General features: G+C 41.2%; 1 protein-coding gene across 2 annotated transcripts in view; it reads left to right on the top strand.

The window, feature by feature from the left end:
* The first annotated feature begins 689 nt into the window (after nucleotides 1–689).
* The window catches only part of Cfap299 (cilia and flagella associated protein 299), a 555552-nt gene continuing 538817 nt past the window's right edge, over nucleotides 690–17424 (top strand). For both annotated transcript variants that reach the window (XM_055594487.1, XM_055594486.1), the window contains exons 1-2: nucleotides 690–823; nucleotides 13060–13190. In XM_055594487.1, coding sequence (XP_055450462.1) covers nucleotides 713–823; nucleotides 13060–13190 — 242 coding nt within the window. In that variant the 5' untranslated portion in view covers nucleotides 690–712. The remainder of the gene's footprint in view (nucleotides 824–13059; nucleotides 13191–17424) is intronic.

Here is a 17424-nt window from a genome sequence, read left to right as displayed (position 1 = left end):
CAGGCTCCCATCAAGCTTTTGGGCCTCCAGTGTAGGAACTCAGCCGTCGTAAGAAATGTTTCAGGTGGGTCCCCCAAAAGTTCAGTTTTAATACTCAAAGAAGTATATATCAATGCCAGTGTTCCCATGACATATAAAAGGGATGTTCAGGGAGGCAAGATTTTTCAAGTACTTTCAACTTACTGAATTTTAAATAACAAAAAGTAAAAAAAAAAAAAAAAATAAGGCAAAAGAAGGGACAGAGGAGGTCTTTTAAAGACCCTGTCATTAAGGCTGCTTCGTTTGGGAAGTATATAAGCCGTTCTTTGCACTCTCAAACGTAAGAACAACTCGCCTTCAAGTTGTTAATTTATAAAACCGAACAAAATCGCGTGTTATTTTGAAGAGGCCAGAAAGGCTATTTCCCTTAGATTTCTGTGATATTCTTCGTTCGAGGCACTTACTGCAAACGCTTAGCGGGCACATTCTGACGGAACGTGCTACAAGAGGGGTTTTTAGCCCTCGGGTGGGAGTTTGTATGGCAGGACTTGCATCTCTGGCTCTTGACGGGTTCCCGGGGGTTGGTCTGCAGGAACCGACTAGGGCGGGCTCAGAACTCCCCGCCCCGCCCCTGCTCCGCCCCTGCCACGCCCCGCTCCGCCCCTGCTCCGCCCCCGCCCCGCCCCTTCCCCAGGTTCCGTTGCTAGGGACTCTTCAGGTGGGTGAAGCCACGATGGATCGGGATGACGGGTTGACGGCCTTAGACAACATCGTCACCCAGTTCAACACCTATGAAGACTTCCTGGACTCGCAGATCACCACGGTCGACCTGTACTACCTGGAGGTAAGCGGGGGTGGGGGTCTGCCGGCGCGGCGGGGCTTGCTCGCCCCCTGGTGGCGACGGCGGGTCGCTGGCTTCCAGAAGCTTCCTGCTCGGGCTCCCCAGTCTCCCCAGCAGCACACAGCGGGCTGAACCACTCGGGGTCCTCGTAAAATGGCGAAGACGAAGGAAGGCGCGAAACCGATGGGAGCCGGTCTCTGTGTGCCACTGAGGGCAGGGCAGCGGGAGGACCCGGAGACGGGGGAAACGCAGTTGGCGGGTTCTGCAAGCCCCAAGAGCCCCAGACTCCCAACTGCCCATCCCACAGCTCTGGGACCCAGACTTTCATAGCAGGCCACGAAGCCACCTCCCTCTTCAGGACGAACAGAGCAAGCAGCATTCTGTTGTGGGCATCAATCTCAGCGGTTTGAGGAGGATTTGGATCCTGCCCTCGTCTCCGCTGTGCAAGGCAGTCGCATCGCGTTTTTAAAATTCCCGAAATTGCGTTAGAGTTTTACTTACGCGTGGACTACTTGACGAAAATGTTTTGCCTTCAAAAAATGTGTTATGTGCCATGGTGTGAAAATAATTCTAGATGAACAGAATTTGTTCCTTTTGAAATTATCGGTTAAAATAAGTGTAAGTGGTATTTCTAACAAAACACGGTTTCTAAAAACAGTAACAACAACAAAGCAAGCTTTTACACTAATTACACAGATAACCTTTAAAGTTACATTTGTGTGCACACAAACATGCATGAAAAGTCAGTAGACTTGGAGTCGGTTCTGAACTTATATTCTGTGGGTCTAGAAATGTATATTTGTACATACATATGTGTATATGTACATATATGTATGCATGTGTATATAAATATATATGTTTACACACATGTATTTAATTAATTAATTAATTAATTTATCTATTTATTTATTTGTTTGTTTGAGAGAGGGTTTCTCTTTGTGTAGCCCTGGCTGTCCTGGTACTAGCTCTGTATACCAGGCTGGCCTCGAACTCACAGAGATCTGCCTAGCTCTGCCTTCCGAGTGCTGGGATTAAAGATGTGCACTTCCACCATCAGGAGCCACAATTAGTATTTTTTCATTTAAATTTTTTGTTATTGACATTTTTTACTATTATCATTTATTAAAATTTATTCAGTGTGTATCCCAGCTGTAGCCCCTCCCTCATCTCCTTCCAGTCCCACCCTACCTCCCTCTTTTCCCCCTACACCCCTCCTCTAGTCCACTGATAGGGAATGTCCTCCTCCCCTTGGCTATATTATCTTCCTCTGTGGCCCAGCAAGGCTGCACCGCCCAGGGGGAGGTGATCAAAGAGCCAGCCACTGAGTTCATGCCAGAGAAAGCCTCTGCTCCTCTTACTAGGGAACCCACTTGGAGAGTTTATAGGCTACATCTGAGCCAGGGTTTTAGGTCCTCTCTATGCATTGTCCTTGGTTGTGGTATCATTCTCTTCAGGGTCCCCAGGCTCAGTTTTTTTTCTTTTTTCTTTTTTCTTTTTTTTGGCTCTGTTGGTCTCCTTTTGGAGCTCCTGTCTCCTCCAGGTCTTTCTATTCCCTTCCCCCTTTCATAAGATTCCTTTCACTCTGCCGAAAGTTTGGCTATGAGTCTTAGCCTCTGCTTTGATACCTCGATCAGTAAAGTCTTTCAGAGGCCATCTGTGGTAGGTTCCTATCCTGTTCCCTATCTTCTCCTGCTTCTGATATCTATTGCAGGACACAATGAAAGCAGTGCTAAGATAAAAATTTATAGCACTAAGTGCCTTCGGAAAGAAGACTGAGATATCTCATGCAAATAACTCAACAGCACACCTGAAAGCACTATAAAGAAAAGAAGCAGACACACCCAAGAGGAGCAGATGGCTGGAAATAATCAAACTCAGGGCTGAAATTAATAAATTAGAAACAAATAAAACAATTTAAAGAATCCATGAAACCAAGAGCTGGTTCTTTCAGAAAATCAACAATGTAAACAAACCTTAGCCAAACTAACTAAAAGGCAGAGAGACACTATCCAAATCAGCAAAATCATAAATGAAAAGGGGGACATAACAACAGACACTGAGGAAATCCAAAGAATCATTAGGTCTTCCTTCAGAAGCCAATGGGCCACAAAATTTGAAAATCTAAATCAAATGGACAATTTTCTTGATAGATTCCATTTACCAAACCTAAACCAAGATCAGGTAACTAAATTAAGCAATCCTATAGCCCCCAAGGAAAAAGCAGTTATCAAAAGTCTCCCATCCAAAAAAAAAAAAGCCCAGGGCCTGATGGTTTCAGTGCAGAATTCTACCAGACTTTCAAAGAAGAGCTGATGCCAGTACTATTCAAACTATTCCACAAAATAGAAACAAAAGGAACATTACCAAACTCATTCTATGATGCCACAGTCACCTTGATACCTAAACCACACAAAGACCAACAAAAAAGGAGAGCTTCAGACCTACTTCTCTCTTATGAACATTGATGCAAAAATATTCAATAAAATACAAACTAAATCCAAGAACACATAAAAGATATCATCTGCCATGACCAAGTAGGCTTCATCCCAGGCATGCAGGGGTGGTCCAATATACAGATAACCATCAATGTAATACACCATATAAACAAACTGAAGGAGAAAAACCACATGATCGTTTCCTTAGATGCTGAAAAAGCACTTGACAAAATCCAACACTCATTCATGTTTAAAGTCTTGGAGAGATCAGGGATACAAGGCACATGCTTACACATAATGAAGGCAATATACAGCAAGCCTATAGACAACATCAACCTAAATGGAAAGAAACTTAAATCAATCCCACTGAAATCAGGGACAAGGCAAGGATGCACACTCTCTCCATATCTCTTCAACAAAGTTCTTGAACTCCTATCTAGAGCAATACGTCAACTAAAGGAGATAAAAGGAATACAAATCGGAAAGGAAGAAGTTAAAGTATCACTGTTTACAGATGATATGATAGTATCCATGAGTGACCCCCAAAATTCAACCAGTGTAATCCTTCAGCTGATTAACACCTTCATCAAAGTGGCTGATACAAATTTAACTCAAAAAAATCAGAAGCCCTCCTGTGTATACAAGAGACAAAAGGGCCAAGAAAGAAATTAGGGAAACAACACCCTTCGCAATAGCCACAAATAACATAAAGTATGTTGGTGTGACTCTAACCAACCAAGTTAAATTTATTTTTTAACTTATTTACCTTACATCCTGATCCTAGCCCCCTTACTTGTCCCAGCTCAATCCTACCTTCCCTTCCTCTTCTCCCACCCCATTCCTGTCCCCAAGTCCTCAGAAGGGGGGAGCCCTCCTCTCCTACCAACTGATCCCAGTTTATCAAGTCTCATCAGTGCTGGCTGCATCACTTCCAGGAAGAAGTGACTCACAAACTTAGGGAAGAGCACAGGGAGTCTTATGGAAGAGTGGGGGGACAGAAGGACCCAGAGGGGACAAGAGCGCCACAAGAAGACCAATAGCCAATAAGTCTGTGCCCAGGGACACCTTCAGAGTCTGATGCACCAACCAAGAACCATGCATGGAAAGGACCCAGACCCTCTGCTCAGATGTAGCTCTTTTGTTGGAGAAGAACATGGATGGGTTTTTCTTCATTTTCCTCCTTTCCTTCTGTTTTTATTGCAAAGCCTCATCAAGGCTGCCTTCGCGCCCGCCTCCACACCTTGTGGTGCATGCAGAGGCTTTAAGGGATGTGAGATCAGTGTTCTGGAAATCTCATGTCAAGCCTTCCCTTTTCTTTCATGGAGGAAACAGACTCTAATCCTGGAGGAGGAGATGAAGGAAAGGGAAGTTGTGTCGAGGCAGAGAGTACTTGATAGCGTGGCTGTTTCTGGGTCCCTGTCTGGCTGTCGGGACCAGGAGAAACCACATGGTAGGCAGCAGAGGTGAAAGCACATCCAAGTGCCACGCGGTGCCCTTGGGATCAGTAAGCGCTGTAACATTCCTGCATTCCTTCTTGCTGCTCTCTTGGGACTGGGGAAGGGGTGTTTGCTCACATACAAGCTTTTAAATGCTAACACACACACACACACACACACACACACTGAAATGTGGCCAATAAATCTCTTAATAGGTAAAGTCATCTTTGTAGCCCAGATGGAACATTAACAAACTTAAGGCTAATAGTTTTAGGTTTAAAAAAAATGTTTTAAGACACAGATTTTCAGGTAAGAAACTAAGTGTAATGTCAGAAACTAAACTATAATGTAGATTATAGGTGAGAAATTACTAAAGTTCCATCAGTCAGAACTTTAGAAATCTTCAAAACAGAGAACGGTAACAGTGTTGGGGGAAAGATATTTGTTTTTAAGTTTGGAATTATTTCTATCTTTTTAACTTTCATGAAAAAATAAGATAAAGCTGAATAATGATATTAAAGCAACTATCTACATAAAGTAATTATATATAACTATATATAGATATATGTATATAACTGTATACATCCGTGTAACTGTAGATATATGTAGCTTTATATATAATGAGTTTATTATATATGATGAGTTTATATATAAAACTATATACATACATAGCTTTAGTATCATATAAAACAACTATATATAAAGCACATATGTAGTAAAACATATAGTTGTTGCCCAGAGATGCAGAAAACATTGTCTCACTGTCTGTGGGGTCCTATTTATCCCTTCTCAGAGTCCGCACAAGGATGTTTTCCAGCTCATGAAAACCGTTTTACCATGTTTACCCTCGCATGAGGTAGTTTCCTGCTGAACAGCATCGCTCGCCTTTTCACAGAGTCTGTTTTCCACGCCCGGCTTCTTGCATGACTTTTCTTCTGCTAGTGAGGCTGAGCTTTTCATTTGTTCCCTGAGTTTTTCGTTTCCAGTTTTATTTCAGGTGGATTTTTTTTCCTGATTCTATTTCTTTGTTAAATTCTACTGTAATTTCTTGAATTGTTTTGTTCTTTCATTTGACTGTATTTTCATGGTCTTGATTAAGACACTTACTCACATCTTTTTTAAGGACTCTGAACATATTCATAATTATTATTTTGAAGTCCTTAGTACCTGAGAAATTTAATATAGACAGACGAATATTAGGGCCTGTCTAATTAGAATGATATGGACTATAAAACATGACAAAAATCAGTTTTAAGATATGCTAGATATAAAATCCTATCGTCACATTTTTCTTCTTTGATTATCTGAAATAAGCAATTTCAATTTGCTGTAGAAAAACTATTACTGTTTAAAAATCTGGTGATAATTTTGCCTTCTAAATCACTTGGTGTTTAAGCATAAATATCCCAAAATTTTTTATGCTAAATGAACATTACATATTGCTATACATATAAACTAGAGCATCATTCAGTCCTCATCAGAGAAGCTTCTTGCAGTAGATGAAGATTAACACAGAGACCCTCAACTAGAGAACACCCTGAAGGTGAGGACTTTGGAGTGCTCAGCCCTGAAAGGAATGTTTCTTTATTAATTCCATCCTCTCAAGGCTCAGGGATCTGTGCAGAATGGGAAAAGAAAGATTGCAAGATGCAGAGTTGATATATAACTCAGAAGAAAGTGTTTTCCAGGTGCAGCAGGGCAGAACTCACAGAGACGGTGAGAGCATGATCTATACATACATGCTCAAGCCTGACCAAAATCCTAGCATGAAGGAGGGTATGTGGGGAGAAAGTTCCCACTCCTAGCTGAGAAGCTATTTGTAAATAGTAGGTGTTGAAATGACACTGTGTGTATCAACCACTGTCCAGCTCAGACCCCAGGTTCAGGAGCAGATGACCAAGACAGTGTGGACAGCATTTTTGACTTTTGTCAGAAGCCTTGTTGTTTTTTTTTTTTTTTTTGTTTTTTTTTTTTTTTGAGAGGAAAAGAATGTGATGTTGGGCAGGTGGAGGAGGACTTGGGAGGACTTTGGAGGTACTCGGGACAGGAGAGCATCTGCTGTAATTATAGTGTGTAAAATTCTCAAAGAATGAATTCTTTTAAAAGATGTGACTAAAGAGGGGGGACACTGAGGTGCTGTTGGGAGACAGCTCTGCAGTTTTATTCTTGGTGTGAGTGGTGCTTACAAAGGGTTTATCATTTGCTAGTTCATCCAGCCCTACGTTTGAAAGTTTTATCCTTAATTTTATATCGACAAATTATGTTTTATGATATAAAAATAAAGTTATTCATATGGAACATCAAAAAACTAATGAACATTCATCATCCCAAAGTTTTATATATTTTTTGTCATTACAACATATCAAATTTATTATCCTAGTAACTTTGAAATGTAGAATGTATTATTGTTTTCTACATTTATCATGCTGTATACCTTTTTTTTTTTTATTGCATTAGGATTTTACTTGAACCTCTGTTGACATTTGGTTAAAGACATTATTTTCCTACCCAATTTTCTTAAAACAAAAGTCCACTTCAAGTTAGAGGGTACCTTTCTAAAAGGCACTGTATTATCTAATTCTTTTTTGAATGTGACCATGAACTTGAAACAGCTTAAAGAAGGGAAGTTTTCTTGTGGCTTATAGTTTGACTGGGTCGAGATGGTCTACCCACAATGTGACAGCACCTGCCCCAAGTCTGACATCGGGCACAAAGGTGGAAGTGAATGATGCGCCAGCCTTTGTCTCACTGGCTCCTGACTGAAGACACAATGTGATCATCTCACCAGTGTCTAATGCTCCTGAAGCTATGTTCTGCCTGACACCATGTGACATTGTATGCTGGATATCTTAAGGAGAAAAATGTTTTTTTTGTTTTTTTTTTTTTTAATTACAACATCATTCCCTTCCTTTTCTCCACTTCAAATCTTCCTAAATACCCCTCTCCACCCTAATTCAAATTCATGGCTTTTCCCTCTCACTATGGTTAATGCATGCATGTATTCTAAATGTAACCTGTTCAGACAATTTAATGCTACCTCTATGTATGTTTTCAAGGCCGATAATTTGGTACTGGACAACCATTTAGTGTGTTTTTCCCTGGGGAAGGACACCTCTCTCTTTACCAGCTTTTTTTTAAGTTTTTTATTTTATTTTATTTTATTTTATTTTATTTTATTTTATTTTATTTTATTTTTTGTGTGTGTAAGGTTAAGGCCTGTGGGCTTTTCTTCATTCATGTTACTCTTGTTGAGCTCATGTATGGGCAGTCATGTTGGTTGGTTAAACTTTATGGGTGTGACTTACTCTATTAGTAGGAGATACAATCTCACAGCAATGGCCACTGCATTATTCCCTTTAAGGCACGTTAGATAAACAGGCAGGGAACAGAGCAGGGTATCAGACTGAGTTTTAAGTGACCTCAAGTTGTGTTATTAACTTGACTACAAGTGTGAGTCACCACACATTACTTTAATAGAATATTTTGTGTATGTCTTTTATGTCCATAAGTTAGAGTGAAGTATAACTCAACTCCAGAGTTTCATTGTTGGTTTTCTCTGAATAATACACTCATTATTGAAAGTGGGGTATTGGAATCTCCTATTTTCAATGTATTACAATCTGTCTTTCATTTCAGAGCCTTTTCGTTTGTTTTGTATAATTTAGGTGCACCAATGTTTGGTGCATAAATAGGATTGTTACATTGCTTGATAAAATGATACTTTTACCATTATGTAATGGTAATGACATTGTTTGATTTCCAGAGCTCATCTTTACAGCTAGGGCTTTGTCCATGATAGACAAGCACTACCAATAAGCTATCTAGCCAACTGTCATATTCAAGTGTTTTTATTTTTATTAAAAGTATATTTTTTTCTGATATAAATCTAACTACTCCTGCTTTCTTTTGGTTTCTATTTGTAATAAGTTTTGCATTCCTTTACTCTCAGTTACCTTAAAAGTGAGGTGAGCCTCTTGTGGGCAGCAGATAATTGGATTTTACTTCTGCATCTATTCTATTCTTTTTTTCTCTTTTATCCTATTCATTTTCATTTGATAATTCAGTCCATTGACTTGGAAGGTAGTTACTGATGAGTACGATTTTTCTGCAAATATTTTATTAATGATATTCTGTTTGTTCTATTGTTTACGTGTTTCTTACTTGCTAGCCTGTAGTTTTTTTTCTTTTTTTTAATTTTTTATTAATTACACTTTATTCATTTTGTATCCCCCCATAAGGCCCTCCCTCCTCCCCTCCCGATCCCACCCTCCCTCCCCTTTCTGCATGCATGCCACTCCCCAAGTCCACTGATAGGGGAGGTTCTCCTCTTCTTTCTGATCTTAGTCTATCAGTTCTCATCAAAAGTGGCTGCATTGTCCTCTACTGTGGCCTGGTAAGGCTGCTCCCCCCTCAGGGGGAAGTGATCAACGAGCAATAGCCTGTAGTTTTGAGTGATCCAGCTGCTAATGACTCTGGCAGGTAGAGCTTGGTGTGGGGCTCTCCGTATAGCTGTGTGCTTGCTGCCTCTCTCTCAGGTCAGGTGCAACAGTGGGCTTGGCTCTGCTGTATGACACCGCCACTGGGTAAGCTCTGCAACCGGCTCATTGCCATCACCTCAGATCAAGTAGCAGGGCATCTTTGTAGTTCAGGTGGTAGTGATGTTTGGGATAAGCAGTAGAAGTGTTGTGGACAGGATACTTGGGATGGTGGAGTAGCTCATCTGTATTTTGGGAGTGGCTGCTATATGCAATTCATGGTTGTGGTTTTCCTTTTTGCATCTAGAGGGCCAATGAGGGAGATTTTAAAGCTAGGCTGGGTATTATTTACACACCTGGGCATGACAGCTGTAGCCTGCCCTCTGCTGAAATTTTTTCTTTGTTTGTCTCTCTACGGATGAGACCCCAGGGTTGTTTCAAGCATATCTTGGAGGCAGAGTGTTAAAGTTTTAAAGCATACAAAGCTTCCCACCTCTTCTGGTAGTGACCAGCCTAGTCTAGCAAATGGACTAGGTGTTAGTACAGGCAAGTACAGGAGGCGGTTACCATCTAACCTGTGTCATCATACTCAACTTTGGCCTCATGCAGAAACCACATCAAATTTTATGGGACTTGGATAGTCCTCATATCAATTGAGAAAAACATAGTACAAACACTAAGGCTAATTTTATTTATGAGTTGAAAAAAAAACAGTATAGAAATATGTTAAGATATAAAAATATGTGATGTGAGGAATATGCTAATTACTCTTACATCACAATGAATACATATAATCATTCTATATTAATTAACCATCAAAAAACAGTACTGGTATTAAAGGTTTAAGCAGGGGTGTGGGCAAAGGGGTGTGTAAAGAGAAGACAGGATGGTAGGTTAACTGAAACTAAAGATGTCTGAAAAACTCGTGTGGAGACCCAGTGTTTTATAAACTGGTTAAAAATATAACTAAAAAAAGAAGAGCTATGACTACTACTACCCTTTATGGGTGGACAGTGCTTGCTCTCAAAGACACGTGTTATTCCGTGGAAATCTCAGTGCCTGGCTTGCGATACCTCCTTAACAGTCACTGGCCGGAGGGCCTGTGGCTCCCCAGCAACCCTTTTAACTAGATGGTCAGATGGTGCTCTTTCTGACGGTGCTACCTACTCGTGGTGCAGCAGGCAGGTAGAGTCAAGCTGAAGCTTCCTGAAAGCCTCCTTCCTTCTGGAAGTTCCTGGAAGGTGCTCTGCAGGGCTCTGGAGAAGGAGCGCTGTCGGTGGTATCTATCTCCTGCGGTGAAACCTGAGTACTCAGTACTCACTCGCAGGGCAACACATGCTGCACAGCAGTGGCGTGAAAGCTATGGGAGCAGTGACTGTTGGGAGAAATTAAATAATGACGATGAGGAGGCACCCAACGGATTTTATATGAAAGAGGTTTATTAGATGGAGATGGGGAGAGAGAAGGGAGAGCAGGGCATGATAGGGGGAGAAAGAGGACAGAGAAAGGGGAGAGGGCAGGAGACCAAGAGGGCAAGAGGGGCCAAGAGAGACCAAGAGGAAGACAACGGGGCAAGTTGTTCCCTTTCAGGAGCAAGGTAACCACACCTTCCAGGTGTGACCACCTGGCCTGCGACACATGATGACATCATAGGTTGCTAGGCAACACAGAAGCATGTGCCTAAATACTTAGAGTGACCAACTGCTGTCTGATTAGATCTGAGGCCTGCTAAGCAGGAGGAATCTCATGTCTGTTTTTGAAAGCTGGGTCAAAATCCCAGGGCTCAGGGGTCACAGCCCCCACAAGAGAACTACTTCAGTAGCGCTAACTGGCAATGTTGTCAGACTTCTTTCTAAATATTGTTTTCACCTATAAGTTAGTGCTGTTCTCAACTTTGGCCAGAAAGGGTGCTTGGACTGGTGTGGGGGCTGTGGTGTCTGTGCATGACATGGCTGCTATGCTCACAAAGTCACTCAGTTCCGGTTACTTGGACAAGATCAAACCAGTAAGAGAGGTCAGTAATCTAGCAGGGAGCACTAACGGGACTCAGGGAGTCATGGAAAGACGAAAGGAGAGGGTGTGCAGGGAGGAGGAGGACATTGTGGGGCATCCAGAAGGAGTGGGAGGGAGTGAGAGGCAATTATGACCAATGTATACGTGATGTAGAATTGTTAAAGTGTATATTAGCCAAGTTGAAGCATTAATAGGTCAAAATTAAAAAAGAAAAAATTGATTCCTATATGTACAGAAAAAGCATTGAATAAATTCTAAGCCTATCCTGATAATTTGATAGACTATTTTGAAACATTTATAGGCTATTTAATTCTCAGAGTTTAAAGATCCAATTGATACTCATGTGAGAAACCTGATGACTGCAGCCTAGCCAACACAGTGCAGTGTTGCAATGTAAAGAAAATGGCGTAGTTAGAAGGAACCCGAATATGATTATGCTGAAAATGCAAGAAAATTGGCTAAAACTTTATTAGAACAACAACAACAACAAAGAGTTTAACAAGGAAATAAGGGTTGAGCTAAAAGCAGTTCATTTCCTAGCAATAAACAATGTGATATCAACAGAAGATATGAAATAAATAAAAATAGAGCATCCTGAGCCCCTGCAGTAAGCATTCTCACATACTCTGATATGCGTGAGGCTTCCTGTCTTGATGAACAGATTCTTATCTACAAACTCGTTTTAGAAGTGGATTCAGGGAGTTTTTGCTCAAATTAGTTTTGAAAGAAAACCTTAAATCTGTATTGCTCTCTATTAAAGATTAATTCCACTAGGTGGAAGCATTTGCTCAGCTTTGTGGTTCACGTGCACTAACCAGAGCAGGAGGGAAATCTGTCAAGTGCAGCATCAGGGCGAAGCCTTGATGCGCCTGCGCCTGGAGCTTTGCGCTGCCACGGCTTGATAAGTGCGTGCATACAGTCCCACGGAGCGTGGGGTTTGCTTTTAGTGCTTAGTGAAGTAACGGGGTTAGCTTGTAAGTCATTTGGTGGGCCGTACAGATCAGTAATCTAGTATTTTTCATGTTTTTAATTGTTAGTCCTCTCCTCATTACTGTTGTCTGCATCATAACATATGCTGTTTTCATTGTATTTTAAATGTTTGCCATGTATTTTAATGTAATTGTTGATAACTAAATATCTTATTCAATAGTTTGTATTGGTAACATCATGTAAAACAATACCTCTTTAAGCCATGGGAGAATAAGAACTATTTTTTTCGAGTATGGCATAACAATGTTTATGGTACGATTTTTAAAATAACTGGAGTATGGCTGGCTTCAAGGACTGTGGGGAAATTTGTGTCAGTCAACTTCAGCAATTTTGTGGCTATCTTCTTGGGTGTCTACTTTGCTGCTCTTATTGGTAGCATCATTATATGGGAACAATATCTCCACAGTTCAGTAGGAAATCCATCTACTCCTCTTTATAACTTGCATTTGAAGTTACAGCATTTTGTGTCATCCGCTAATTGACTTAAGTCAGTCTGCAGCCCGGGCCTCTCTAAAAGCAGCCCCATTCTCTTTGTGTGTAATTGATTCTCAAAGCCATTCTTTTACACACACCATTGTCCCTAATTACATTGCTTTAAAGATACGCTGTTAATTGTCTACTGCTGTTCGCATAAATCGTTTAAAAACACAAAACTTCTTTGTCCTCTGATCCCTTGGAGAAAATTTGGTGGTTGGTGTTGTTCTCTTTTCATCTCATATCTGTGGTTAAAAGAGAGGACCACGTGTGTCTAATTGTACTGTCAGGAGGCTAGTTTTGCCTATGCAATAGCTCTTGTCCCCCTTTTTAAGGAGGATACTTAGTTTAAGCAATTGTTTTGTCTGCATTGAAGACAATTCACCCACACATCTGCTTGTTGGTTTGTTCCTCAGGATGAAACCCTGGCTCGCCAGCTGGTGGAGCTAGGCTACCGAGGGACGGGAGAAATCGTGAAAAGGGAAGATTTTGAAGCAAGAAAGGCAGCTATAGAGATTGCAAGGCTAGCTGAAAGAACACAGAAAAAGTAAGTGGTCCATGACCCGGATCCAGATGTTATTATATTCTAGAGTATATGTAAAAATCCAATTTTCTCCATATGAAAATTTAGAGATGCTGCTTGGGGCAGTGAGACTTGAGATGTCCTAAACAATCAGGAAGCAGAGGGACTGCAGTGTGCTTGCAGTAACGCTATGTGGGAGTTTGATCTCCTTGTTCAAGAAATGCAAATTCCAAAATACAGTCATTATACCAATAAAGTCACGTTAAAAAGTAACCCACTGGTACTGGTTTTATGTGTTTACACGCTAAAAATATGTGACATTTGCCTTAGAAGTCTTTGTACTTCTGAGGCATATGAACGCTGATTGGCATTGTTTGTGTTCTTGAACTTTTCAAACACGAATTTGTGTGAAGACAGTAACTGCCACTGGCTTTTGTTAATGTGGCTCCTATAGGTCATGTGAGCTGCACTGAGTGAACTGTATTACGATAGGGAATTAGGAACAGGGGAAATTGCTCATTTGGTAAGGTGCTTACTGAAGGAGCATGAAGATTGAGTTAGATCCTCAGAACCCATGTGACAAACTTGTCATGCTGTGTGCTTGTAATAGCAGCGTTGGGCCAGGGGAGAGAGGCAGATCTCTGAGCGTCATTAGCTACTCAGCTTCTCCTTCTTCTCCTCGAATTCTAAACCAGTGAGAGACCCAGTGCCAGGTGGTCAGCAGCTGAGGAACTGAGGTTGCTTCCTGGCATATGTCCGTATGTCCATATGTGTGTGTGTGCGCTTGTACTCACATGAACACTCATGTCTACATATATACATGCACATATGCAGAAAGATAGGTAATGAAAAGACATTTCCCTCTATCAAACTGGTAAGGTAGTTGAAAAGAGTTGATAAAACAACTGTCGATTTACTTGTAAAAAGTGATTACATTTGAAGTCTCAGAGATGCTAGCTACTCAGAAAACGGAATTATTCTTAGATAAGATCCTTTAAAAACACCTAGTAATGGCCACTAGACAATTACTAGACAATTCCCATATGTCCATAAAAAATATGTTGGCTGGGGAGGCGAACGGACTCTGGGAAAGTATAGTTTTAGATGACATTCTAGGGATCGTTGTGTTTCAGAACCACCTAATCCTGTACTTCAACACATATTCAGTAACATTCTGTTGTGTCCACAATGCATAACACAAGAGGCATAATAGGGCAAGTATTCATAGTGCCCGCCATTAGTGTGGCACAGCCACTCAGCTCATCACCAGGCTGGGGTCTGCTGTCACTGAGGCTGACCGCTTGCCTGGATCCGGCGCTGAGGCCGAGTCCCACTCAGGCAGGTTGGTGTCTGGGATTTTTGGATCGTGGCCCTCATTTCTTTGTCATTTGTCGTTAGGAGCTGTTCTTTGTCCATATTCTCGATCATTCGCTCTCTTCTTCCAGCAATTGTGGGCATCCTTTAACCCTTTCCACTCTTTTCTGTGATATCTGCTCTGATCTGGCATGAGCAGTTCTCTCCCTTGATGACTCGAGTGAGGACAGCAGGCCATCGAGAGAATCCAGGATTATCTTCCGGTTTCAGAATCTAACCTTCATCACATTTGTAAGACCCCCTTTGGTATGTAATGTGACAATTTTTAGCAACAGGGAATGGTCATCCTTGAAGGAAAATTCTACCGAACACAGGTAATTCTACAAACACTTACGCACAGCTGGTCACTTAGGCCTCTACTCTTAGCAATTTGTAACTATGCAAGTTATATGTATACAGTCCTGTATGTCTTACGTAAGGCATCAGAGAGAGACAGAGAATTTATTTCCATTTATATGTCATTTTGTAAGAGATACAAACCATTTCACATTGAGAAAAGTTGGTCATGTTTAAAGTTTTGGTTCTGTCCGTGTCACATGTCCATCCAGTGTCTGAGGATCAAAGTGGAGTTTTTATGTGATGCTCTCTTTAACTGTCCGGAGCTGGAAGTCATCAGCCCACTCCAGTGCCAAGTCTGGGGAGGGGGAGGCCAGTCCCCGCCCAGAGCCTCTAGGAAACGAAGGTCCTTTCATCTGCAATCTCTCCTGGCTGCCTTTGTTAAGGATGTGTCCCATATGTTACTCCTTTTCCCTGTGGGAGGCACTTCGCTCTTTTCCCTGAAAAATCCGTGTTGGCGCTGTTGACATCACGGCCAGGAGAGGGAGCCGGAGAGCCAAGAATACTTGCCTAAGATAGCAAACCTCTGGCTGACTGCAAGCGCTTGAGAAATCCTTGCTCTCCTCCACTGTCAGATAGAGCGCGCTCACTCCTCTAGCCTGCAGGAGAGCCGGTCCACCAGTGTTACGGTTCTCTTGGTTTAGCAATTGCAACGCAGCCATCTGTAGACGTGTTGGAGGGTTTTAGTTATAATACTGTCTTAATAGAAAAAAAATCTGGAGAGATGGAAGGTTTTTTTCATGAGAGGAGTCACAGAAGAAGGGAAATTTTGAAAAAAAAAATTGAGTTTTTATTCATGTGCAAATATTCATAGACAGCCACATGCATTAGGCACTATGCCAGGTTCTGGGACTACAGTAGAGTACAAGACCTTGGTTACTGCTCATACGGAGTTTGATGGCTAGGTGAATAAAATTAAATCGTTGGTGGGAATGGAAAATGGGAAACAGCTTGGCAATTTTTCAAGAAATTAAACAGATTCTTACCATATGGTTCAGCAATTTTACTCCGAAGATTATTCCCAAGGGAACTGAAAACATAGGCAGGTACGTTCTTCTACATGAATGTTGAAAGCAGCGTTATTTATAGTAGCTTCAAATGGGAAGCAATTGAAATGCCTAATAACTGATAAATGGCTGAAAGTGTGGTTCATAAGCACAGTTGAGGATTATCCAGTTAGAAAAGGGTAACGCACTTCATGTGCACCAGCAAAGATAAACCTTGGGAACAAAAGGGTAAAGAGAGAAACTATACAGCAAAGAATGAGATCACCTCACAGTCCCGAGCATTTGGATACCTGGTTTCCAGTTGGCAGCACTGTTTGGGGAGGCTTAGGAATTGTGGCCTTGCTGGAGAGAATATGACACTAGAGGATGGGTTCTGACCCTGTCGTCAAAGCTATAAATACACCACATCCTCTCACATCTATTATTATTATTGTTATTATTTCACACAATAATAATATGCTTCTGTCTTAATAAGCACTGAAAAAGTCCAGGTGCCTTGGCATATACTTGTAGTTCCAGCTATGCAGAAGACAGAGGCAAGCTTGAGCCCACAAGCTTGAGGATGACCTGGGCAATATGATGAGACCCTGTCTCAAAACAAAAACACAAACAACAACAACAACAAAAAATCAAAGTACTAGGGCCAGTAAGCTGGTTCAACAAGTGGGAACACTTACCACCAAGTCTGACAACTTGAGTATGATCCCTGTGACCCACACTGTAGAAGGGAAAACTGACTTCTGTCGGTTATACTCTGACCTCCATACAAGGGCCATGGCATTCACTCCTCCACTGCACTTGAAGTGCACAAAATATAGTAAGAATTAGCATCCGCTGCCCCTCCTACACTGGAGAAGCTATCCTCCAGTGACAGACAGAAACAGTAGCTACCTTTCTCTTACTTTATGGTTATTTATAAACCAATATAACGATTTAAAACATTTATTAAATCTCAAATCGCTCACAATTAAATGTTGCTGGGTGTGGTGGCACTCACCGTTAATTCAAACACTTGGGAAGTAAAGACTCCCATCATTGCTAGATCAGTCTTTCAGTGTGTTGTGACTGCTGTTCAAAATGTGATCCCTCAGCTAACTACAGCCAGCACCTCGGCTCTGTCAATCATTGACTCCAACCCTCTGGGACTTGAAGGCCAAAGTAAGCACTTCTATAAGTTGTCTTGGTCGTAGTGTTTTATCAGAGCAACTGAAAAGCAACAATCACAACCACAAGTTGAATAATTTAATTTATGTAAAATGCCCAGAACAGATAAATTCACAAGACAAATAAGTTCATAGTTGCCAAAGGACTGAAATGAAGGATTGGAGAATGGCTGCTAATGTAAGTGAGGTGCCTTTGGGTGATAAAAATATAGTAATTACAGTGCTTGCATTATTTTAAAAATACATCCAAAGCTACTGAGTCATGTGCCTTCAAGCTAAGCACCTCTGTAGTGTGTTCCGATTTTAATTTTATGTGTCTGAGTACATTCCCTGTATATATATATATATATATATATATATATATATATATATATATAT

Source organism: Psammomys obesus, unplaced genomic scaffold (assembly GCF_907164565.1).
Source record: "Psammomys obesus unplaced genomic scaffold, mPsaObe1.curated_primary_1811, whole genome shotgun sequence".
Classification (NCBI taxonomy): Eukaryota; Metazoa; Chordata; class Mammalia; order Rodentia; family Muridae; genus Psammomys; species Psammomys obesus.
Note: the sequence above shows the minus strand (reverse complement) of the source record. Positions and strands in the feature narration are given on the sequence as shown.